The 27799-nt window shown below is 38.4% G+C and overlaps 1 protein-coding gene and 1 non-coding gene across 9 annotated transcripts in view; both read right to left on the bottom strand.

Annotated features, from left to right (window-relative positions):
• Window positions 1–27799, bottom strand: part of LOC115223894 (post-GPI attachment to proteins factor 6) — a 107256-nt gene that overhangs the window by 62641 nt on the left and 16816 nt on the right. For all 8 annotated transcript variants that reach the window (XR_005003650.1, XM_029794615.2, XM_036512812.1 and 5 more), the window contains exon 2: window positions 6563–6737. Coding sequence is in view for 7 of the 8 variants with exons in the window: in XM_029794615.2 (XP_029650475.1) it covers window positions 6563–6737 (175 nt within the window). In the remaining variant the exon portion in view is untranslated. The remainder of the gene's footprint in view (window positions 1–6562; window positions 6738–27799) is intronic.
• On the bottom strand, window positions 1700–1772 carry Trnav-aac. The gene has a single exon. It is a non-coding gene; the product is annotated as a tRNA-Val (tRNA).

Genomic DNA, 27799 nt, shown 5'->3' with positions numbered 1-27799 from the left:
TTCTCTTACAAACTACAGCTCATTCCTCCATATGCACAGTTTTTCTCCGAGGTCATTTGTCCCATGTTGTTCAAGCAAACTGACATTATGGTGGCTTCCCCCTCATTATCGAGCATGGCCATTGCGCGAAGCTTAATCAATGTTGTTATTGTGCAATGCCTGTGCAAGAAGATTTCTTTTAAAGTGAGGAAAGGCTGTGCACTGAGTCAATCCCACTCACTAAGCAACAGCAGCCATAATCTGAAAAGAAGAACAAGTCAACATCATCGGTAACCACTGAGCCGCAGGTTTTATGTTGGAGTTATCCAAATTACCTGAGTTACCTTCTCCTAGAAGTATGCCCTAACAAAGGCTAGGAGTCCTTCACTCCCAATGGTTTAACTGCGCGATCGGGTATTCAGTCCGATTATTTCTATGTCCCCGCGCATGATACATCCTTAAGACATTTATTGGATGACCGTTGACTCTCAAGAGTTCCTCCGCCCTTTGACGGGTTTTGTTTTTCATCCCGCAGGGTGTCCAATAAACACCCTCCTCACCAAGCAAGCTTGGTGGGGTTCCCGGTTTAGTCGCCGACGACCCGACCATGCAACAGGTTGTACTGGGTTACATGTTACCAGTAGCACTCGAAAGTGACCTGACATATACCTCCACTGGAACATGCTTGTGCCATTTCTTTCTAGCCTTTACATATCCTCAACATTCAAGGTTCGGATCTCATTAAACTTCACTCTCAAGTATCATCTCAGAGTATTGATAACAACAAGTGCCTCATTTATAGATAATGACTATGAAAACTTTTAGTAAGATAAAAAAAAAAACCCCAAAAAACAAGAAGTAGCGGAAGGGACATCAAAAAGGTTTCCAGAAGTCAGTAGTGGTTATGCTGGTGCGAATACAAGGTGAAAAGATTGGCAAACCAAGGTGTTGAAGGATTAATGAATCCAAGCAAAAGAGTCACTTAACTTTCCATTTAGCAACCCAGACAAATTCCATTTAGCAGCCCAAAGATGAGAATCAAATGGAACTTATATGGACACAGGTTCATGTGTCATATAGCTAGCTAGAGGCGATGGCCTCTTGCAGCTAATCAACGGCAGCTTAAGTCATATATTTATGGACTGCCATATTAGCTTGGCGATAACTGTTAATTTCTAGTACCACTGCCGTAGTCTCCTTTAGAGAGACTTAGAAATTTTAATATTTCTATTTTTGAAACTTATATCATTAGCAGAATTTAGTATTTATTTATTTATTTATTCTCACTCACTCACTCACACACACTCACACACGCACACACACACACACACACAGAGAAGAAAAGAGAACCAGTATTTCATAACGGGCAATTGGATGTATCTCATTCTTAATGTAAAGTTTCAGAATAAATTAGGTGACAAGTGTAAAATAAAGAATATAGCTTTCAAAGATGTTGTCTCTAACATCTGCACCATCTGTACTACCTGCGTAGGCTTTATGTTAACACAAGAAGGAAACATTTCCGAAGAAAATACAATTTCAAATAAAAATAAAAATTAAGAATTTCACGATCCTCTGTAAAATTCAAATTATCGTATAACTTTCCAAAATACCTATAAAACATTTATAAGTACTATTTTATTTTATTTTATTTTATCTAGTTTCAGCTCACGAGCTGTGGCCATGCTGTGGCACTGCCATTTGAAAAAATGTCATTCGTAGGTTCCAGCGAGTTTTGAACTCACGACCTTCTGCGTGTTAAGCAGATGTGATAACCACTACACCATGGAACCTTGGTACTGTTTGTAAATAATGTGCAGCAAAAAAGCCAATGTATTTAGAGAAATAACTACATTCCTACAAAATTGCAGTCATGCAAACTAGCACCCATGCCAGTGACACATAAAAGCACCCCATTGTTACACAAATGGCACCCATACAGTAGCAAGTAAAAGCACCCGTTACACTCTCGGAGTGGTTGGCGTTAGGAAGGGCATCCAGCTTTAGAAAACCATGCCAAATCAGACTGGAGTCTGGTGCAGCCTTTCGGTGTGCTGGCCACTCACAAGGCTTTGGTCAGCCCGAGGCTGTAGTAGAAGACACTTGCCCAAGGTGCCACGCAGTGGGACTGAACCCGGATCCATGTGGTTGGTAAGCAAGCTACTTACCACACAGCCCGATGAAAGAATTTTGCAGCAGAAATGAGCTGAGAGACTGGAGACGTATGAAGTTTTTAAAAAGATCACAAAGTGATAGGTTTCATCACACAAAAGATTAAGGCAACAGGAATAGAGATTATTAAATACGGACTCATCCAACACAACCATGTATCAAAGAATATGCTAAAGATATTAGACTATATTTTTTAACAAACTCACTGGCTAATCACAACATCAGTGCCTGTCCTGAGATGGCAAGGGTTTATCACTCTGCTAGTGATATACACAAGCATGCATTTTGCACTAAAAGCCTATAGGAGAGTATCTCTCATGGTATCCACCACAGTATAGTTTGTTCTAACAGAACATCCATGTTTAAGTGGGTTTAAATATTACCTCTCAGTATTAATACTGCCTCTGTCCCTAATATATATTTTTTAACAAGCTCACTGGTTAATCATGACACCAGCGCCTGTTGTGATACTGACTTTCTATAGACTGCTGGTGGGGAGATGAGTTGCTGCTATCTCTAGCGGTTGAGTGTCCGTCAATGAAAAGATCAAGGAAGGTCGAAATCATGTGATCTGATGCTCTCGGCACTGGAGATGGCAGAGATTTATCTCCCACTAGCAATATAAACAGGTGAGCATTTTACATCAAAAGCCCACCCATATGAGAATTTCTCTCATGGCATCTATTGCAGTATAATCTGTTCTAACAGAACATCCACATTTAAACGAGAATAAATAATAGCATTAGACACTATGGAGACAGAAAATAGCAGCAGACCTAGTGACAGGATTTGAACAACTAATTTAACACTTCTAGGTAACCATGCTGTTAGCAATTTACATTTTTCAAACCATGAATCATTTTGTTTCATTGTTGTTTATTTTTTTCTGTTATTTTATTAACTGTTTTATCTTTGACATGCTTTATCAGTCATTTATTGCTAAGAGGCAAGGCCACTTTACTAATGTCCAACATAGAAAGATATCCTACTTTGTTTCTTCTTTTTATGTTTGTGATAAGAAATAACCTATTAATCAAATTACAAATTATCTACAGGCGTGACTGGGTGGTAAGAAGCTTACTTCCCAACTACATAATTCTAGGCCCAGTCCCACTGCATGGCACCTTGGGCATGTGTCTTCTACTACAGCCTCAGGCCAACCAAAGCCTTGTGAGTGGATTTGGTAGATGGAAACTGAAAGAAGCCCATCGTATATATGTATGTATATATACAGGATACGGTGAATAAACTGTTGTCTAAATTACACAAAAATGAAAATAACACTGACATCTCATTTTAACAGATATATTTACCAAAATTACATTAAAATATCTTGATATACTAAAGAGTAAATTTATTCAATAAAATTGCCATTGGCTTCAACCACAGCCTCTAGATGACTTCAGAATCTCTTGCAATTCTTCTTGGCAGTCTCCTTGTTTAAGTTGATCAATGCTGCCATAATCCTTGCTTTCAGCTCATCTTTGGTGTAAGGAGTTTTGTTAGTCTCTCATTCAACTGAACCCCACCCATAATAACCAAGGGGGTTGCAGTCTGGGGAGTTAGGTGGCCAGATGTTAGGGGTGAAATTTTGGAGAGGTGGATAGTTGATTACAGCGACCCCTGTACTCAACTAGTACTTATTAAACCATGCCATTAAACCATACCCTACATTAAACCATTCTCTCTCAACACAATAATTAACCCTTTAGCATTTAAACCGGCCATATCCGGCCAAAAGTATTCTGCCTGTTTTATGTTCAAACTGGCCAGATCTGGTCTCTCACACCAACCCTACAATATCGTTTTAAAAATTAACAACTACCTCATCAAAATCTCATAGCTACAAGATTAATGAATGATTAGTTCAAAACAATGTGGATAAAAAGGATTAATTTTGGCAGAATTAAAAAATCAAAAAATCAAAATCAAAACCGATCAACATGAATGGAAATTGTAGCTGTGATACCAGTGCTGGTGGCACATAAGAGAACCATCCGAACATGGCCGTTGCCAGTGCCGCCCTGACTGGCTTCCGTGCCGGTGGCACGTAAAAAGCACCATCCAATTGTGGCCGTTGCCAGCCTCGTCTGGCACCTGTGCCGGTGGCACGTAAAAAGCACCCACTAAACTCACGGGGTGGTTGGCGTTAGGAAGGGCATCCAGCTGTAGAAACATTGCCAGATCAGACTGGGCCTGGTGCAGCCTGGTGCAGCCTTCTGGCTTCCCAGACCCCAGTTGCACCGTCCAACCCATGCCAGCATGGAAAGCGGACACTAAACGATGATGATGATGATGATGAATGGGAACACTAAAGGGTTAATGTCCTTCTAAATGTGGTGGGAAGATAAGCTCAGTTATCTTGTTTACAGGAATGTCACAGTTTCATTTACATCTACTTCTATAACAACTGCAAGAAATCAATATTTTTCATATATAAATATAGTGAGTGCCACAGAATAGTAATAAATTCCTACCAAATTTATTGCCAATATTTTATTCTCTGGGAATTTCACTGTTTATGTCAAAAATTCCTGTTTGAAATGACCACAATATAATCTCACTCTCCTGCCTTTATAAACCTGAAATTTTGTGCAATGTAAGATCATTCTCTTGAAAGATAGTATGACTGAACAACTGAGAGAGAGCCTCTATGCATTCTTTTGACATGCTCAAAACAACACCTAAATCTTGTCCCTAACATTACATCCTGTCATCTTAAAATGGTTGGCTACATTAGATAGTACAGAATTAGATACACCAAATAAATATTAAATGAGCTGGTTCTGGCTAGAACACCTTATAGTCATGTTTGATCATGGTTGATCTGGGGCAAAATAGCAGACTTAGAAATTGCTGAATTTTGTTTTGACAACTGTTATGTACATCCCTGAAGTTAAATAATAGCAGAAGATTTGATATGACACTTGTGTGTACCATTATAAGCACATATATCATTATATGTAGAGTAATAGCTGACAATTAAAATGACCAATAACACGAAGAGCAAATAACAGATGGTCTGGCTTATTTTACTGACTCTACAACTAATTGAAAAGGCAGAAGCCATGTCCCTTGTTTAGACCAAGCACACTAAGGAAAGTGAAGAGTTCTGTTACCAAGGTATCAGTACAACACCTCAGTAACCAACAGGGTTCTTGGCTAATACTTTCCTTCTTTAATATTAGAAGTCAACTGGTGCAGACATGACTGTGATAACAAGCTAGCTTCTCAATTACATGGTCTCAAGTTCAATTCCACTCTTTAGCACCTTGAGCATGTATCTTCTACAATAGTTCCAAGTCAACCAAAGTCTTGACAGCGAAATTTAGTAGCAGGAAACTATTAGCTCAAGCTCATCAGAGGAATCTTTCTCATATTTGTGTAGTAGACTTAATTACTTGCCTAGAATAACACCACCATGTGGTCATTGGATGCCTTAAGTGGCATTTAGAGAAGAGATCCTAGGCATGAAACCTTGTTCTTCTTCTTCCCTATCATTTTTGGAGAATTTAAAAATGTGCTACCCTTGAACCTCTAAAACAGTAGTTCTCACAAGGCTTTGGTCGGCCCGACACTATAGTAGGACACTTGCTCAAGGTGCCATGCAGTGGGACTGAACCCGGAACCGTGTGGTTCGTAAGCAAGCTACTTATCACACAGCCACTCCTATGCAAAAAGTGGTTGAGAAACACTGCTCTAAGCCAAGGATCAGAAACTTTTTTTAACCCATTACCCCAAAGTATATTTATTTACAGTGATGTTACTCCCTTGGTTTGAAAGGAAGAAAATTATAGATTCTTTGAATTCAAAAGTCTTACTGAATCCATTTTATTGAATCTGTTTACACATTCATTACAAATGTAACCTCTCAAAAGAGCTGTTCTTCACTCCTGCTCCAGAGCGTGGGCTGCGGGGTCACTCCGATAAGCTCTATCTATGACGATTTCATCTCAATCGAGGGAGAGGAGCTTTCTCCATCCGGGTTGCGGATCCATGGAATAAGCTGCCGGACGAGATAGTGAAGATGCCAACGATGGCTCGGTTCAAAGTCTCTCTTGACCAGAAATGGCCTGAACTCTTTGTATGACCACACTTCTTGTACATAACTCCCTGCCCCCCTACATGGCCTTGCTTTTGCTTTTTGAGCCAATAAGAATTGAATTGAACTGAATTGAATTAGACAGATGCAATGTTGCCAGAAGAAAATTTCTGTCATAACAAGGAACACATTTTTTTATATAATTTTACTTAAGTCTAATGCGTCCTCATTACCCGCAAGGATTTCATTTTTACCCTACTTGGGGTAATTTACCCTGGTTCACCAACCCCTGCTCTAAACCATAACACTTTTTTTTTCTCTTTTCTTTTTTCCTTTTTTTTTTCTTTTTTGTTTCAAAATCCAACTTACATGTAAACCTGCTTAACTTCACAACTGGCTTTATCTGAGAAACTTTGGAACTTCCATATACTCTGTGTGGATGCTTCTGGAACAGTGAATTCTAACAGCTGTGAATCAGGGAATAAACGGTAACCTCGAATTTGTAATGGAGGGGTCCATGACACGTAATCTTGATATATGACTTCTGAAAGATAAAATATTAGAAAAAAAAATATTTAGTATAGCAACATTACACTGTCAGGAACAATAACATCTATATCATAATTTCTTTGTTCGTGTGCCCATTATACTTTAGTTAGTTAGAGAGGTGGAGTGAGAGAGACAGAGAGAGAGAGAGAGAGTCAGAGGAGAGAAATGTGAGTAGAGAAAAAAGAAGAGAGGAGTATAATAATACACTAAGGCTAGATGCATCACATGGTTGGTTGAAGGAAAGGCAAAGATGGTGAAGAAAAAGACAGTGAGAGAAAAGTGGGAAAGAGAAGTGTTAATGACATGCTGTAGGATGGGGAGAAAAAGGTGGAGAAAATAAGAGAAATGTTGAAGACATGAAGAGAGGAATTACATGGTTAAAAAGTTTGTTGAAGAGGTAGAGAGAGTGTGGGGTGGGGAATTTTAAAATCAGTTAATATATTACTGTGATTGGAAGGGAAACAATTTAGCGAAATAAAAATATTGGATCTACAATTTTCAGTTGTGCAATCACCAGCAATGCAACATTCCAGTTCTCTGTCGAGTAGGAGGATACCACAGTGGGAATGGAAGCTGCAGGTGCAATCTTGGGTGAAACCAACCATGGGTGTAATAAGCTCAGACACGGGTATTGGCAATATTTTGCATAAGCAATGGTCAGTAATTATCTTCCTGAGTCACAAGTGTACATCATGTGTGTGTGTGTGTGTGTGTGTGTATATATATATATATATATATATATATATATATATATATATATATATATTAGAAGGTTTGGAGGTGATGTACAGGTATTGTATATTAGAAGAAATAAGGTACTCAGAAATCTGGGTGGTTTTATATTTACATATTTTTATTAATATGTCACATGTTTTATAAATCATATATTAGTGCTTGCAACTGCGGGATTTCGGTCAAGCATTCTATATCTAGTTCTGGAAATTGTATTTGTAAACGACAAACTATGCTGATGATCTTGCAGATGCTCGCGTATACATATACGTGAATATTAACAAGTGAAACTAATTAGTACATAGGTAATCGTTTTTTATTTCGTATATTTTCATTTGTCTTGCTTATTTTTTACACTTTGGGTTTTGCTGAGTTTTTTCTTGAGAACAAATCCTTCGTGGAAAATAGCGATTTTGACGTCTATATCTAGCATATTGACTGTCCACTTTTTAGTGGTCAGTCCTTTAAATTTTGTATGTAAAATATTTTAATCTTCGGATTTTTTTAATATGATAGGCCACTGGTTTTAATTGATTTTTACCCTTATTCAATATTATATATATATATATATATATACAAATAAATGAATGAAAAAAAAACACACAAATTTCCACACGATAGCACGTGATCTCTGCCCTAGGCATGTAGCTTCAACCGTGTTTTTCTGACGTGAATTTGCTACCCAGGTATCGGTTAACTTTATGTATTGATTAAGTCTTTCCTTGTTTGTTTTGCAAAATAGTGGTTTTGTCTCTAATAATATTTTATATATATATATATATATAGGCGCAGGAGTGGCTGTATGGTAAGTAGCTTGCTAACCAACCACATGGTTCCGGGTTCAGTCCCACTGCGTGGCATCTTGGGCAAGTGTCTTCTACTATAGCCCCGGGCCGACCAATGCCTTGTGAGTGGATTTGGTAGACGGAAACTGAAAGAAGCCTGTCGTATATATGTATATATATATATATATGTATGTGTGTGTGTTTGTGTGACTGTGTTTGTCTCCCTAGCATTGCTTGACAACCGATGCTGGTGTGTTTATGTCCCCGTCACTTAGCGGTTTGGCAAAAGAGACCAATAGAATAAGTACTGGGCTTACAAAGAATAAGTCCCGGGGTCGATTTGCTCGACTAAAGGTGGTGCTCCAGCATGGCCGCAGTCAAATGACTGAAACAAGTAAAAGAGTATATACGCACACATATATACATATGCATAGGTTTGGTGATGCAAACAGTTAAAATAGAACTCAAAATATATGTATATTCCTTTTATTAAAATTTAACAGAAGCAACTGAGGGCCAAGAGCTTTGTGCACTGGCACTTATCAAAACTGTTACAAATTGAAGAGTTGTGGAATCATATAACCAGTGAGAACAGTATTTCCATGGAAGGTTCTAGAACAAATTATAAAAACAATTACAATGTCACATGGATAATTCGCCAACACTACACTTGATTCGCCAACACTACACTTGATTCGCCAACACTACACTTGATTCGCCAACACTACACTTGATTCGCCAACACTACACTTGATTCGCCAACACTACACTTGATTTTCTCTCCTCCATACACACACAAGCATGTATCTGACTCATACACTGTTCACTTTCCAGACATTTCTACATTACTGCATGTACTTTATATGCACTTTCTGACAAGTTGTGGTGCACCTGAGCACTGTATACAATAATTTCCTTATTATTATTTTATTATTATTATATTTTTCAAAGAGTTTGCTTGTTATGTCGCTCAATAAGTAAATAAATAAAGGAAAATTTGTGTATATTGCTGTTAAATGTTCTATGAACAACTTAGCGGCTGTAAGATGTGTCATGAACAGCTGCAACAGAAATTATGAAGTCGTGGCCAGCAAGAACGGACACAGCAGGCATTCTTACTGCGTCTGCATGCTAGAATTCATCCCACATCTTTGAAGAATGCCTCAGGTTCAATTCCAAATGGCCATCAGAAGCTGCTGGAGTTTGTCATCAATCTCTGGCTAGAGAGGGTTGCTGCAGGAAGGCCATATATGCAGCAGCAGGATTTGGTTCCATACCTCCAGAATGGGTCAGAAGTAGTTGTTAGAGAACTCCTATGACTTCACAGATCCAATTTCTGGCCTCCTAATTCGCTTGATTATAATCCCATGGATTACTATGTGTGGGGTGCAATTGAGAAATGCACAAGCTGTTCTGTCTGCAACACCAAAGTCAAGCTGGTGACCAAGATCAAAGAGGTGCCTGAAGATCTTCCCAGGGACACAGGGAAGAATGCATGAGATAGGTTCTGGAGCCATCCTCAGGCTATGGTGGAAGCTAAGGACGACTACTTAGAGTAAACTACTATTATTATTATCATCATTTAAGGTGCTAAGGGGGCTAGGTAGGGGGGGGGGGGCGAAGGGGTCTTGGGGAGTAGCGTACTTGCCTTCTTGAGCTAGTTTTCCACCACATTTCTTAAAAATCGTAGTAGAGTCCTTGGTCCCAGGACCACTCGTGTCTAGAAACTGAGGTTGAGGGTAAGCAAGGGCATGCACCCAATAGAAAATCCAGCTCAAAAACAAAAAAAAGAACCTCATGGGAGGGTTGACTTGAGAAAGGAGGACACCCAAAACTTGGTGAGATGGTGTGAGGGCAGTTACTATGGCATTGAGGTAGATCTGGCCACCCCCATTAACAGAGACAAAACTTGGATTTAAAACACTGGATGATGATGATGATGATGATGATAAGGTGGCATGCTGGCAGAATCATTAGCCTGCCCAGTAAAATGCTTAGCAGCATTTCATCCATCTTTACATTCTGTGTTCAAATTGTGCCAAGGTTGACTTTGCCTTTGAGCCTTTCAGAGTCAAAAATTTGAAACCATTATTATTATTATTATTATTATTATTATATTATTATTATTATTATTATTATTATTATTCTATGTTGACTTTTGCTTTATATTTGTACAAGTTGGCTCCAAGTCTCACCCAGAGACCTCAAGAGACAACAGGTTGGAAGTTCATGTTGTTGTTATGCCTAGTGTGCCATATATTTGGGGGGGGGGGGTTGGTGTTGTACTAATGAATGTCTAAAAAAAAAAAAAAAATTAATATTATTATATATTATTATTATTATTATTATTATTCTATGTTTGACTTTTGCTTTATATTTGTACAAGTTGGCTCCAAGTCTCACCCAGAGACCTCAAGAGACAACAGGTTGGAAGTTCATGTTGTTGTTATGCCTAGTGTGCCATATATTTGGGGGGGGGGTTTGGTGTTGTACTAATGAATGTCTAAAAAAAAAAAAAATTAATATTATTATTATTATTATTATTATTATTATTCTATGTTTGACTTTTGCTTTATATTTGTACAAGTTGGCTCCAAGTCTCACCCAGAGACCTCAAGAGACAACAGGTTGGAAGTTCATGTTGTTGTTATGCCTAGTGTGCCATATATTTGGGGGGGGGGTTTGGTGTTGTACTAATGAATGTCTAAAAAAAAAAAAAATTAATATTATTATATTATTATTATTATTATTATTATTATTATTATCCAAAAGGCTGGATGCTCACCTGATTCGTTTAAGAGCTTTTTGTAATTTATGTCTTTTTTATTTGTGGATAAAATGTGTCCAAGATGATGTAAGGCTAAGCATTAATCACACAAATTAGTCACAGATGGCCACATTGTATTGCTGTGTTTCTCTGTCGAGACAGAAAGAGCATGTGTGTGTGTGTGTGTGTGTGTGTTTATTCACCAGCTGTTAATCTAGTTTAAAAGGTGTACATCCATGCACCAGCTGTTAACATCTACTTTAGAGCAATATTCCCTATTCAATACTATTTGATGTATTTGAGATATAGATAAATCATAACACTGAAACAAGAAACCTCCTTTTTTCCCTGTGGTATGCACAGGTTATTCTTATGTTTTAAATGAGATTTTATTATCCAAAGCATAAGTTTACACAATTGCTATTCCACAGGTGGTGTCACTGATGTCACATTTTATAATGATGCTTCTTTTTATTTTTCTTGGTCGTATTATATTACGTGAAAGTGTGTAACCTTGTGGTTAGGGTATTCAACCTGCAATCATGAGGTCATGAGTTCGAGTCCCAGCAGCATGTTGTGTCCTTGAGCAAGACACTTCATTTCACGTTGCTTCAGTCCACTCAGCTGACAAAAATAAGAGTTGTACAAGTTGGCAAGTGAAAATCCAAAATCGAAATCGAAATCGATCAACATCAATGGAAATTGCAGCTGTGATACCAGTGCCGGTGGTATGTAAGAGAACCATCCAAACGTGGCCGTTGCCAGCGCCACCCCAACTGGCCTCGTACTGGTGGCACGTAAAAAGCACCATCTGATCGTGGCCATTTGCCAGCCTTGTCTGGCACCTGTGCCGGTGGCACGTAAAAAGCACCCACTAAACTCACGGAGTGGTTGGCGTTAGGAAGGGCATCCAGCTGTAGAAACATTGCCAGATCAGACTGGGCCTGGTGCAGCCTTCTGGCTTCCCAGACCCCAGTTGAATCGTCCAACCCATGCTAGCATGGAAAGTGGATGCTAAACGATGATGATGATGTACCTGTAGTTCAAAGGGCTAGCCTCATCACATTCTATGTCAAGCTGAATCTCCATTAGATCTAGGTTAAAGGTATGCCTGTCTGTGGAGTACTCAACCACTTTCACATTAATTTCACAAGCAGGTTGTTCAGTTGATCAGATCAACTGGAACCCTCGTCGTCCTAACCGATGGAGTGCCAGTCATTATATTACTGTGAGATAGAAAGTGAGCAGGTGGAAAGTGCAAAGAAGGGATATAAAGAAGGAAAGACCAAAATGTAAATAAAGAATCTCAACTAACCCTGATTGTTAAATGGTATATATATATATACATTTAAATATTTGTTGTGCAAGATTTTTTATGTGAAGTCGTGTGTTGAAACAGATATTGTTATATTTCGGAATGGTCATATTGCCAGTTTAGCCAATAAAAACACACGCACTATATATTTGGTGTTATTTTGCTTCAGTGTTATTTATTTTTTACATTAATCTTAATCTTATTTCGGCCAGAGTTCTTTCGTCACATTTTGTATGGCTGACGGTTACTAAGGAGAGACACAAATAAGAAAGAAGAAAACAAAGGACCACTGATGCAGTCACAGGAGTGTGACGAAAGAACTCTGGCCGAAATAAGATTAAGATTAATGTAAAAAATAAATATCACTGAAGCAAAATAACACCAAATATATAGTGCGTGTGTTTTTATTGGCTAAACTGGCAATATGACCATTCCGAAATATAACAATATATATATAGGGAGAGTTTACAAAAAGAACAAAAGATGAAGAGAGGTGGTGTACAAAACAAACAGGTGTATTAGTATAACACTCAGGAATAAAAAAAGTCTTTTACGTTTTGAGCCTATGCTCTTCTACAGAAAGGGACACAGAAGAAACAAGGAGAAAAAAAAAATGTGTGTAATGGCTAATATATTTTTATGGTGTGTATCTTTGTGTTTGTCTCCCTGCCATTGCTTGACAACAGATGTTGGTGTGTTTACATCCAAGTAACTTAGCAGTTCGGCAAAAGAGACCGACAGAACGAATACATGGTAGAGTACAGTATAAAGGTTGCCCACCTTCAGAATTACCTAGTACTATTGGTAGTATTTTTACATACTTCCAAATATGTGTATATTGCTGCTAAATGCTCTATGAACATTGTAGAAGCTGTAAGATGTGACATGAACAGCTGCAACAGAAATTATGAAGTTGTGGCCAGCAATCCTGGGGTTGATTTCTTCGATTAAAAAACCCTACAAAGATTAAAAAACTGCTACAAAGGCAAAGAAGATGCCTTCAAAAGAACCGACTACAAAGGAATCAAGCCACTGGATTGGGTTATGAAAGTCACAGAGAGAATGTCATAGAACAACTGATCTGTGACAGAGTAAACCTAGATGGGATGTAGTTTGGCTTTGTATCAAGAAGAGGTAGGAACCACAGATGCAATCTTCCCAGTGAAGCAACTGCAGAAGAAATACTTGCCTAAGAATAAGTCACTATTCTTGGCTTTTGATTTGGAGATGGTGTTTAACAGGATACCATTCAGTAATTTGGTGGTCACTGAATAAACAAAGATGCAGTGAGTAAAGTGAGACTCAACAACGATTTCGGTGATAAATTTAGTGTGAAGCTAGTTCATTAGAGTTCAGTTCCCAGTCCTCTCTTATTTGTCATAACCTCACAGGCAATTAATGAACAGATTAAGACTGGTTCTCCATGGGAAAGGGAAAAGCTATAAACTGATAACCTAGTTCTCATAGCTGAATCTATAAAGGGATTAGAAGAAAAAATCCAACCATGCAAGCTAAAACTAGAATCAAAAATCCTCAAGATGAATTTAACAAAGACTGAGGTTTTAATAAGTAGGAAAGAAGTAAGACCCTAGTAACTTCAGGGAAATTACCTTGCTTAATATGCAGGAAAGGGGTAGGTATAAACTCCATTTGCTCAATAACATGTTTTGTCTTCCCATTCGGAGAATTACCATAAAACGCATGTAATTAGTGCAACTATGTAATTTACACAGGTGATTTCCAGGATAAAATTTGTTAAATTCTACTTGTGTAAAATTCACACCCAAAAGTTTTCAGAATTGGCAATATGGCCAGGGGAAAAAGATCTTCAAGTTCAGTTGTATTTAGCATAATTTCACTTATGAATTGATTTTATTAAATTTTCATTGAATAAAAATAATTTCTGTTTAACTAGTATCACATTAAAAGCTATTAAATTATGAAGTGTTTGTGTTGTTTATAATAAACTTTGTTTTACATTTCTTGCCCACAAGAGATTATGTCCAATCTTTAACAACATACTTCTGTATGTCTTCTCATAATCACAATCACAGGAAAAGTTGTTGATCATTCTTATCAACAAAAACAAAGCTGATAAATATGCACAAGTGTTGCAAAATAAGTTTAACTACAAATAAACATCAGCTTGGATGACACTTTACTCAACCGACAGAGGAAGGCGGCCGATCAAACTGGTTATGTAAATCGAATTCTGATTGGTCGAAAGTGTCTTCTTGTCTCAAGCTCTAATTTTCTGCCTATTCTTGTCGGAACCTTTGATACGGAGCATCAAAATTTTAATCCCTTACACAATTGTAAATTGTCATTAGCCAGGAGACCAAACTGATAGTTTGGTAAACTGCTAAAATAAACATTAAAAATCGAAAGGAGAAAATAAATACCTTTGGAAGTTTAGCTCAATGTTTATCAAACAAGAGAGGTGCAAAATATAAGAAGCGACTTGTTAGAATTTACACGTCTGTGAGTAGACATAAACAAGAATAGCAAAAATCTATTGTACCAAAAGAACTGGTAATACATACATTACAAGTGTTCTGTGAAGAGAACATAAGATTGCTGCATAATTCAACCTGAATGTGAAATGACATTAAACACCATTTAAGGTAAATGAAGGTTTCTGCAGGAACGCTAAGTCATATTCACTTAGTGAGTTTACATGCACAAGGATGAATTATGATGTTGTCGTCGACATTAGATGCAGTAAGAGCTGGGAGCAGCGATGTCAGGAGTGATGAATTTCATTGACTTAACCGGGAGAAAGCGAGCAATAGCTTCCTGGAGGCAAACGCAAGCTAGACTTCTTAGGCAGAGAAAAACTGATCTATTTAAGGGAATTGCTGGGCTCCATTGCAATAGGTAGAAACTCCAAGCAATGTAAAATATGGCCCGGACAGTGATTACCAGCATGAACATCAAACTTCAAAATTTAGTTAACCATTTAATGGTTTTAGTAAATTTATACAGAAAAAGTAAGCATTATACCATCCAGCATAAATAAAAGTCAACTTCCTTATATTTTTTCTGCAAAAACCTATTCTGACATTCAATGAGTCAACTTCCTGTACATCATTTTCCAACCAAAAAAAAATTCTGGAAATGATCTACTCATGTAATTTATGCACCCCTAAAGTTTATTTTTATCTTTGCGAAAAAAGGGTGTAAATTACAAGGGTTTTTACAATATGTTAAGGGTAAGCAAGTCTGTGGAGTGCTCAGCCACTTGCACGTTAATTTCATGAGCAAGCTGTTCCATTTATTGGATCAACTGGAACCTTGGTTATAACCGACTGAGTGCCAGTATGTATTTGCATTCATTTAGAATGTTATCAAGATACACTTGACATTATTCTTGAAAAGTAAATATCAGTTTCCTGTAATGCCATGTCATGGTAATGCTGAACATTATCATGATAAGATAAACTTGAAACTTATGCTATTAAACAAAGGTCGTATATATTCTTTTCTACTCTAGGCACAAGGCCCAAAATTTTAGGGGAGGGGGCCAGTTGATTAGATCAACCCCAGTATGCAACTGGTACTTAATATATCAACCCCGAAAGGATGAAAGGCAAAGTCAACCTCAGCGGAATTTGAACTCAGAACGTAAAGACGGATGAAATACCTATTTCTTTACTATCCACAAGGGGCTAAACACAGAGAGGAAAAACAAGGACATACAAACGGATTGAGTCGATTATATCAACCCCAGTGCGTAACTGGTTTTTAGTTAATCGACCCTGAAAGGATGAAAGGCAAAGTCGACCTCGGCGGAATTTGAACTCAGAACGTAAAGACAGATGAAATACCTATTTCTTTACTACCCACAAGGGGCTAAACACAGAGAGGACAAACATGGACATACAAACGAATTAAGTTGATTATATCGACCCCAGTGCATAACTGGTACTTAATATATCGACCCCGAAAGGATGAAAGGCAAAGTCGACCTCGGCAGAATTTGAACTCAGAACGTAGCAGCAGATGAAATACCGCTAAGCATTTCGCCCTGCGTGCTAATGTTTCTACCAGCTCACCATCTTTCAACAAAGGTCATATATTGATTGACTGTGAGTGTAAACACACCTTAGCAGTATACTAACATAATATATATATATAGTTGATGTTTCATTCAAACTATGAAAGCTGTTTAATTAGTAATAAGTAATGGTACACCTGTTACATTTGTTTTGCATTTTTATACAATTAATTGTTGTCCTCATCAATTATTTTTCAAAAACATTTACAAAACTGATCCAATTCATTGATGAGAGAATTTCAAAAAATGTTAGCTATGGCTGTGTGGTAAGAAGCTTGCTTCCCAACCACATGGTTCTGGGTTCAGGCCTACTGCATGGCACCTTGGGCAAGTGTCTTCTATTATAACCTCAAGTTAACCAAAGCCTTGTGAGTGGATTTGGTAGATGGAAACTGAAAGAAACCCATATATCTACATCTATCTATCTATATATATATATATAGATAAGAAAGATAGTTAATATAGATAGTTTTTTCACTTTTTACTATTTTATATATATATATATATATATATATATATATATATATATATAAAGCTAATTGGTAACACTAACTTCAGGAAACCGACAAGCCACTTGGTCACCTACCGTTCGGGCCAGCATACTAGCCAAATCGACTACATCCTTGCCAGAAAAAGGGAAAGATGGCTGCTTATAAATGCCAAAACCTTCCCAGGCGAAGAATGTACCCCACAACATAGACTGGTAGTCAGTGACTTTAGGATCAGGACTAAGAGGACGACTAGAAGACGACCAACATGGAAAAGAAGGGTCTGGAAGCTTAAAGACCCTGCAAATGGACAGAGATTTAGAGACATGTTACTTGAAGCCTTCGACGAAATAGAAGTGGGTATAGCTACACATGGGGTAGAAGATAACTGGGCGCTTCTAAGGGACAACCTGCTGAAAGTCACTGACCAGATCTGTGGCTGGTGCAAAGTCCCCACAAGACCCAAAATAACGTGGTGGTGGAACAACACTGTTGACAGGGCTATTAGACAAAAGAAACAGGCTTGGAAGGACTGGAAGAACGGTGGTAGCAGGGAAGTGTATCAGACTGCAAGAAGGGAAGCTAGGAGGCAGGTGTATTTAGCCAGAGGGGAAGCAGATAAGAAAAAATTTGCCAATGTCCTGCGCCGTGAGGATGAAAGACTTGAGGTATTTCGTATAGCAAGATAGTGTGTGAGAGAGAATCGTGACGTGGTAGGAGAAAAATGTGTTTGCACGGATGACGGCTCACATGCGCTAAATGAGGATGCAAAGAGAGAGGTTTGGAGACGCCACTATGAAAGGTTGCTGAATGAGGAAAATGAATGGGATAAAGAGAGTCTGCCGAATGTTGACCCAACAGAGGGACCAGCAATCCGAGTTGACAGTTCCTTAGTAGTTAAGGCAATTACAAGCATGAAAACAGGGAAAGCCCCAAGCCCATCAGGAATTACTGCAGAGATGCTCAAAATATCTGGTAGTGTCGGCTATAGCCTAGTCACCCGTATAGTTAACCAGGTGATACACGAAGGAGTCATACCCAATGACTGGTGTAACAGCATAATAGTCAACTGCTACAAAGGTAAAGGTGACGCCCTAGATACAAATAACTACAGGGGTATCAAGCTGCTGGATCAGGTAATGAAGGTTACGGAGAGGGTTATAGCCCAACTAATTAGAGAGAGAGTTAGCCTAGATCAGATGCAGTTTGGGTTCGTGCCAGGGAAAAGTACTACTGATGCTATTTTCCTGGTAAGACAGCTGCAGGAGAAATACCTAGCCAAAGACAAGCCCCTATACCTGGCTTTTGTTGATATGGAGAAAGCCTTCGACAGGGTCCCCCGATCCCTTATCTGGTGGTCAATGAGGAAACTAGGGATAGATGAATGGTTAGTGAGAGCTGTACAAGCCATGTACAGAGACGCTGCTAGTAAGGTGAGAGTTAGCATCGAGTACAGTGAAGAATTCAGGGTAGAGGTTGGGGTCCACCAAGGTTCAGCCTCGCCTGGCCCCCGTGCCGGTGGCACATAAAAGCACCATCCGTTCGTGTCCATTGCCAGCCTCGCCTGGCCCCCGTGCCAGTGGCACGTAAAAGCACCATCCGTTCGTGGCCGTTTGCCAGCTCTGTCTGGCACCTGTGAGGGTGGCACGTAAAAAGCACCCACTACATTCACGGAGTGGTTGGCGTTAGGAAGGGCATCCAGCCGTAGAAACACTGCCAGATCTGACTGGGCCTGATGAAGCCTTCCGGCTTCACAGACCCCAGTTGAACCGTCCAACCCATGCTAGCATGGAAAACGGACGCTAAATGATGATGATGATGATATATATATATATATATATATATATATAAATTAGAAAAAAAACCCACCTTTTATCAATTCAATAATGGAAAATTAAATTATACCATTTAGAAAAATTACATATTATAGAAAGATTAAATATAAGATAAAACATGTAACAATGATTAAGTAATGTGCAAAATAGTAAATAAAACGTATATATTTTTGGTACATATACCAAAAAATATACAATTTATTTACTATTTTGCACATTACTTAATCATTGTTATATGTTTTATCTTATATATAATCTATCTATAATATGTAATTTTTCTAAGTGGTATAATTTAATTTTTCATTATTGAATTGATAAAAGGTGGAGTTATATATATATATATATTATATTTTGTGAAATTTGATTTAGTATTTCTAAATTGAATTTTTCCCTGTAAGTTTGGAATAATATTCTCTCATATTATTATTATTATTATTATATATATATATATTCATCATCAAAGTACCACACAATGGGACTGAACCCATAACCACGTGGTTGGGAAGTAAGCTTCTTACCATACAGCCACACATTTTATTTTCAATGTTAGTAAAATTCTACTTTTGTGACCACTTTCAAAACTAGACCAACACTTGTTTTGGCAGGAAACTAGTGCCCAAGATAAACTTGGTATAGCCTATACTAATTACTGAGTGAATTTAAGAATTCATCATTATCATCATTTAACATCTGCTGTCCATGCTGGCATGGGTTGGAGAGATTGACCTGGGCTGGCAAGCTGGAAGGCTGCACCAGACACCAACCACTTACATCAATAATCAGCAAGATGTTCGAAACCATCCTTAAGAAAAGTATGATGCTCCACCTCCAAAACACAGCCTCTATCTCTGATTCCCAACATGGCTTCATGCCGAAGAGATCATGCTTGACCAACTTACTGGTAATGGAAGAATTGTGATGATAGTGATGCTGTTGACATCGTTTTATTGGACTTTGCCAAAGCTTTTGACTCGGTAAACCACCGCCTATTACTTGTCAAGCTTCAAGCATATAGTTTCCATCCGGATATTGTACGATGAGTTGGTGCCTTCCTCTCAGATCGCTCCTTCCAAGTCCAAGTTAATGGTTCACGGTCCGACGTCTCCAGTGCGAGCAGTGGCGTGCCTCAAGGTTCAGTGCTTGGGCCCTTATTGTTCTTAGTCTTCATAAATGACTTGCCCGATGACCTCACGCAACACACCCTTCTATTTGCTGACGATATCAAACTGGTCGCTCCTCGCGGTGATATAGAGGATCTTCGTCGATGCCTCCACCAAATTTGGAGGTGGTCTAACGAATGGAACCTGTGTCTGAATGTGTCAAAGTGCTGTCATCTGCCTGTTGGCTCTCCTCCTGCAACTCAACTTGATTTCGAGCCGGGTCGTCTGCTGCTGGAGAGGACCGATCAGGTAAAGGACCTGGGTATCTTGGTGGATTCCTCCTTTTCGCCTTCGGCCCAGTGCGTCCATGCTGCCAACAAAGCATGCGGAATTCTGTTCTTGATTCGACGGTCATTCGGAATGCTCACAGCAGCCATATTCCTACCACTCTATGTCACGCTGGTGAGACCCATATTGGAGTACGGGATTCAAGCCTCTTCTCCTTATCTCCTCAAAGACATACAGCATCTCGAAAGAGTCCAGAAGCTGGCTACCCGCATGGTTCATGGTCTCAAAAATTTGTCCTATGAAGAAAGGCTGAGGACGCTCGACCTTTATTCTCTAGAAAAACGCCGCCGCCGTGGTGATCTCATTCTCGCCTACATCATAAGCGGAAAGTGTAACCTCTCGAAAGAGCTGTTCTTCACTCCTGCTCCAGAGCGTCGGCTGCGGGGTCATTCCGAAAAGCTCTATCTGCGACGATTTCATCTCAATCGAAGGAGAGGAGCTTTCTCCGTCCGCGTTGTGGATCTGTGGAACAAGCTGCCAGACGAGATGGTGAAGATGCCGATGACCTCTTTGTTCAAAGCCTCCCTTGACCTCAAGTGGCCTGAACTCTTTACATGAACACCACCCTGTACTTAACTCCATGTCCCCCTACATAGCCTTGCTATTTGCTTTCGAGCCAAATTAACTAATTAACTAACTAACTAACTAAGAGTGTAACAGGTGCTTTTACATGCCACAAGTACCATTTGCGTGACACCAGTATCTGCAAGGCTGCAGTTTTACTTGATTTATGGGTCTTCTTCTCAAGCACGGCATAACGCCAAATGGACTCGGTCATTACCTCTGTGAGGCCCAACACTCAAAGCATGGTATAATGCCAAACAGTCTCAGTCCTTGCCTCCATGAGGCCCTCTCTCTCTCTCTCTCTATATATATATATATATATATATATATATATATATAAAAAAAAAAAAACATTCCTTTGTTTTCAAACGGAATTCAAACGGAGTGTTTGCCTATTCAGCAATGAAATTTCTCCTTGACAATGAATATATTTGTTGATAAAGGAGTGACTTCCATACACAATATAGATAAGGTTTTTAAGCAGATGTCTAATATTTGATAAGAGAATGTTATGTTAACTTGCTCCGATAGTCATCTCACTGAAAAGCTACCTTTCTACATATTTCTCAGACACTCTAAAAACATTTGTCATGAGAAAAATATTACATTGAAAGACTTGGTAGTTTACAAAGTTCAATAATTATATAAATACTGTAAGCCAGTGTTTCTCAACCTGTATGACTTGTATTTCAATATTACAGAAAAAAACATATATACAACCAGTTATATCATCATCATTTTAACATTTACTTTTACACACACTCATATTAATCAAAGTGTACAGAATTATATATATCCATTGTAACTCATCTTATCAGTCAGTTTCACACTGGGTATTAAACTGTGCATTAGATAACAGCACCACTTGCACGATATAGTCTGCTCATCAGAGTTGGCATGATTGGAAAAAAATGCGTCCAAAATAATTTTTCCATCGTCTCGACTTAACAACCCTCATCGTTTGTTTCTACTGTGTTATTCTCCTTGTCCTGTCTTTTACTGTTTTTATTTGCATTGGTTTTACTGTCCCGTTCTTGTCACCATTTTTACCCCTCCGCAAAAAATCTCAAATTTTATTTAATTTGTTTTGCGGGAAGGACTGTTTCAACGAAGTCGCGTCTTGTCCTTACCTTCGAAACGCGGAGTAGCCGAAACAGGGACAAGTGAAGAAGGGGAATATTCCTTGTGTTGTATGTTTGTACTCTGTTTTTTCGTTGTTTGAAAAGAAGTCTGTTTCCATATTTTTGTTTTTATGTTTTCATTTCTCATTGTGTTCAACATTGTTTTGGTATCCTGTACCCATATATGCATGTATAGATACATATAGATGTAGGTATGTACATATATGTATGTATATATGCATATGTTTATATATTATTTTGTTATTATATATATATATATATACACATTTTATTTTCAATATTAATAAGATTCTACTTTTGTGACCCCTTTCAAAATTAGACCAACACTTGTTTGGGTAGGAAACTAGTGCCCAAGATAAACTTGGTATAGCCTTTACTAATTACTGAGTGAATTTACTAATTCCTCATCATAATCATTTAACATCTGCTGTCCATGCTGGCATGGGTCGGACAGATTGACTACGGCTGGCAAGCTGGAAGGCTGTACCAAAATCCAACCACACCAAGAGTGTAATGGGTGCTTTTACATGCCACAAGTACCATTTGCGTGACACCAGTATCTGCTATGACTGCAGTTTTACTTGGTTTAATTCATCTTCTTAAGCACAGCATAACACCAAATGCACTCTGTAATAGCCTCTGAGAGGCCCAACACTCAAAGCATGGCAAATGGTTTCAGTCCTTGCCTCCATGAGGCTCACTATATATCATCATCATCATCATTTAACGTCCGCTTTCCATGCTAGCATGGGTTGGACGGTTCAACTGGGGTCTGGGGAGCCCGAAAGCTGCACCAGTCCAGTCAGATCTGGCAGTGTTTCTACAGCTGGATGCCCTTCCTAACGCCAACCACTCCGAGAGTGTAGTGGGTGATTTTATGTGCCACCGACACAGGTGCCAGACGAGGCTGACAAACGGCCACGCTCGGATGGTGTTTTTTATGTGCCACCGACACAGGTGCCAGACGAGGCTGGCAGACGGCCACGCTCGGATGGTGTTTTTTATGTGCCACGACACAGGTGCCAGACGAGGCTGGCAGACGGCCACGCTCGGATGGTGTTTTTATGTGCCACCGACACAGGTGCCAGACGAGGCTGGCAGACGGCCACGCTCGGATGGTGTTTTTATGTGCCACCGACACAGGTGCCAGATGAGAGCTGGCAGAACCGTTAGCACGCCGGGCGAAATGCGTAGCCGTATTTCGTCTGCCGTTATGTTCTGAGTTCAAATTCCGCCGAGGTCGACTTATCCTTTCAGGGTCGATAAATTAAGCACCAGTTACGCACTGGGGTCGATATAATCGACTTAATCTCTTTGTCTGTCCTTGTTTGTCCCCTCTGTGTTTAGCCCCTTGTGGGTAGTAAAGAAATATATATATATAGTTGGACTCCGGGCACGACAAACCCTGTAATTCACATATGCAAAACAGAAGGAATAGATAATGAAAACGAAGTCTGGCGGTTATCTGTGAACATCATGTTTCTGGATTATAAACATATTGAATATATATTTCATATATATTTTTGATATATATTTCATATACATTGCATATATATTTCACATCCTTCTTCAGCACAGCTTTCCATTGAAAAAGATTTATCATAGATTTATCAAATGCTACGTACCTCAAACCTTCTGACCATGCGACATCAAAATATTTGAAGAAAGTGAGCAAAAGCTAAACCTACATAGACGTTTGAATTCGTAAATCTTCCCTCCAAAATTCTGCCATGCGCACTACAAAAATAGTTCTATAAGATTGGGAACTATTGGGTTGTCATAATGGAGTGAAAAATCCAAATAGTAATATAATAATAAGAGTAAATAATTTCTATAAAGGCTTTTAAAAAAACCCCAATTATTTACTGGTAGAATTCGGTATGTAAATATAGCCGATTACCGGCAGGAACTTCTGTAAAGTTCAGTATATATATTGTATATAAGAAAAAATGTGAATTACAGGGTTTGTCGTGCCCGGAGTCCAACTTTGATAGAAATAAGCATTCTTGACTGCTATTTCTATTTTTTCGGTATGCAGTCAAGCAACCTGTTTGCCTGTCCCTTTTTCTTATATACAATATATATACTGAACTTTACAGAAGTTCCTGGCGGTAATCGGCTATATTTACATACCGAATTCTACCAGTAAATAATTGGGGTTTTTTTAAAAGCCTTTATAGAAATTATTTACTCTTATTATTATATATATATATATATATATTATATATATGATATTATATTAAATTAGAGATAAAACCACTATTAGGCAAATCAAACAGTGAAAAACATAAACCAATACATAAAATTAATTTAATTTATATTATTTTAAATATATATCAACAGTATTAAAAGTTTAATAAAAGATCTTTTATTAAACTTTTAATACTGTTGATATATATTTAAAATAATATAAATTAATTTTATGTACTGGTTTATGTTTTTCACTGTTTGATTTGCCTAATAGTGGTTTTATCTCTAATTTAATATAATATAATATAATATAATATAATATATTATACTATAAAATTGGATTTAATCCTAAATCGGATTTTTCCCTGTAAGTTTGGATTTATTCTCTAATATTTTATATATATATATATATATATATTATATATATATATATATATAGATAGATAGATAGATAGATAGATAGATAGATAGATGATAGATAGATAGATAGATAGATAATAGATAGATAGATAGATAGATAGATAGATGATAGATAGATAGATAGATAGATAGATATTAAACATTCTTTTGCTTTCAAAAGAAATTCCTGTGGGAGTGTTTACCTATTCAGCAATGAAATTTCTCCTTGACAATTTGTCAATAAAGGAGTAACTTCCATACACAATATAGATAAGGTTTTTAAGCAGATGTCTAATATTTGATAAGAGATTGTTATGTCAACTTGCTCCAATAATCAACTCACTGAAAAGCTACCTTTCTACATATTTCTCAGACACTCTGGAAACATTCCTCATGAGAAAAATATTACATTGAAAGACAAAATAAGGTTACAAAGTTCAATAATTATATAAATACTGTAAGCCAGTGTTTCTTAACCTGTATGACTTGTATTTCAATATTACAGAAAAAATATATACACAACCAGTTATATCATCATTATCATCATTTTACTTTCACACACACACACATATTGATATTAATGAAAGTGTACAGGATTATGTATATTCATTGTAACTGATTTTATCCGTCAGTGTCACACTGAGTATTAAACTGGACATTAGATAACAGCACATTGAACCTGGCAAAAGAAATCCAGAGAAGTATTCAACCTCTGCTCCCAACCCAAGGCAAAAAGCACCCTTGCTACTGCCACTGAGTAGCAACAATAACAACAAACATAATGTGCAGATATTGAAGAAATGCAAAGAAGCTGCTGCCTTAACAACAACATTCCTCCTTTATGCCAAAGGTATCAACCCAGTCATCAAGGCTCAAAAATGGAAAATACTCTACATCAAGGGATGGATTGCAGCACACTCACATCCAATCCATTTCTTTGTCCTGAGACCCACCTACATGATTGTCATTCCAAGAATGCCTTGAGAAGATCAAATCTTTCCTCCTGCAATGTAACCCAGGAAATATTCTGATGATGGGTGACTTCAACCTACACTCTGTAGATTGGTCTACTAATATTGTTAGACCTGGAACCTTCATCTCAAGCTCAGACAAAGCAGCAGCGGAGTTACTTTTTAAATTTATGGATAATTTTTTCTTGTTACAGCTTGTCCATGAACCAACCAAAAATAACCCAAGTGTCTTGGACTTAGTGCTAAGCAGACATGCTAACACTATTCATAACATCACAGTGGAAAGAACCCTCCTCTCCGATCATGACATAGTACTCTGTAACCTCAATCTTCAACATCCAAAAATTTTGCATAAATCACTAACTCCAGTACACCAATTTGATAACATGAATTTACACAAGTCAAACTGGGCCTCTATGAATAGCAGTGGCCCCAAGACAGTGGCCTATGGAACACCACTTGCTATTTGTGTTTCCTTGGAGGTGGATCCCTTGGCCACTACTACTGCCTGACATCTTTCCTTTAGAAAGTTGTGCAACCATTCTCCAAGTTTTCCACATATGCTGAAATTGTGCAGTTGACCGAAGTCAACTGTTTTGCAAAATTGAGGTATATCACATCCACGCTTGAGTCATTCAGCAGTTGTTTTAACACCGAGTTGTAGTGTTGCAGGAGCTGTGTCAGACAGCTTCTTCCTGGACGAAATCCATGCTGGGTGTCAGCCAGTAAGTCAAGTTTCTTGCAGACTATTCATTCCATGATTTTACTGATGTGTGAGGTCAGAGAAATAGGCCTAGAATTTTTAGCATCTGCTCTGCTTCCTCTCTTATGGATAAGGCATATTATCCCTTCCTTCAGTTTGTCTGGGAGCATACCACTTGCAAGGAAGTTCTGGAAGAGAAACTGCAGTGGTTTTGTAAGGGCTCGCTTGCATGATTTGAGTAGGATCACTGCAAATCCATCCGGCCAGCCACTGAGTTTGTGTCAAACTCATCTATGGCCAGTATTACATCTTCTTCACTCTTTATGTACTTTCAACCTCTTTGGGTTTAGGTATTGTGATAAAGAATTCTGCTGTTTTGTTCACTTGCCTGTGTCCCAGTGGTGTACTATACACACTTTGGAACTGTTCATTCAGTATTTCACTTACTCTCACGGGGTTTCCAGTGAGGGAGTCACTTTTTGGAAGAGGGATCCAATCTTGTGACATACTGAGGCTGTTTCTTCGGCAAACTTAAAGCTTTAGTGTTTGACTATATATTTTCTATAACCCAAGTTTCTTTCTTTGCTCTCTCCTTTTCAAGAGACTGATGTGGACGTTTCTCAATCATCACTCATGTCAATACCCAGGTCTCTCACTGATTTAGGCTCTGGGATTGAAAGTCCATGTGGATCGGTGTACCCTGTAAGTTTCATATTCAGTTTTTGATACTGGTAGCACAGGGCTTAGAAATTTTCAGCATAAAACTGCATATTATTATCCTCAGCCAATCTGTAAATATATATATATATATATATATATGTATATTTATATATATTTTTCATTTCATCTAGTTTCAGCTCACGAGCTGTGGCCATGCTGGGGCACCGCCATTCGGTGTTGCTACATAATTTTACTTCACGAATGCTTTTTAGCAATTGACATTTGGTGCATGAGAGAGTTCGATGCAGCTGCCCTCATCTGCACCTCCTGCTGTGAGGTTGGTTTATCTGGGACACCTGACAGGAAGAGGTCCAGCTTTATTTTGAAGACATCTGCATCCACCCCATGCAGGTCTCTCAGGTCCTTCGGGAGGATATTGAAGAGCTGTGGACCTCTGAAGCCGAGGCTAATGCAGTATCTTGTCCTACATCTTGATGGCAAATTTGGAGTCCTTGGCACTATACAGTGGCGCCCAGTTCTATTATTTGTGTAACTCTCAATGCCAAAGTTTGGGACAAGTCCTTCCAGGATCTTCAAGGTGTATATTATGGCATATCTTTCTCGCCTATGCTCTAAGGAATAGAGTCTTAATCTCTTGAGTCTTTCCCAATAGCTTATATGCTGCATAGAGGCTATCTTCTTCATGTAGCTTCGTTGGATTGCCTCAAGTTCTGAGATTAATTTGACACTGGTTGGTGACCATAGCTGAGAGCAATAGTCAAAGTGGCTTAGGAAAAGTGTCCTCCAGAGGACCATCATGGTTTCCTGGTCTCTTGTTCTAAAAGCTCTAAGAATCCATCTGGTCAGCCGCCTACATTTCATTGCCAATTTAGTAACATGCACATGAAAAGTTGCATCATTACTCATGTAAACACCCAGGTCTCGCACTGATTGTGCCTCTGGGATTGCAATCCCTCCAGGTCCAGTGTATTTATTGGGTA

This window comes from Octopus sinensis, linkage group LG24 (genome assembly GCF_006345805.1).
Source record: "Octopus sinensis linkage group LG24, ASM634580v1, whole genome shotgun sequence".
NCBI classification, from domain to species: Eukaryota; Metazoa; Mollusca; class Cephalopoda; order Octopoda; family Octopodidae; genus Octopus; species Octopus sinensis.
This window is presented reverse-complemented; position numbering and strand designations above follow the sequence as displayed.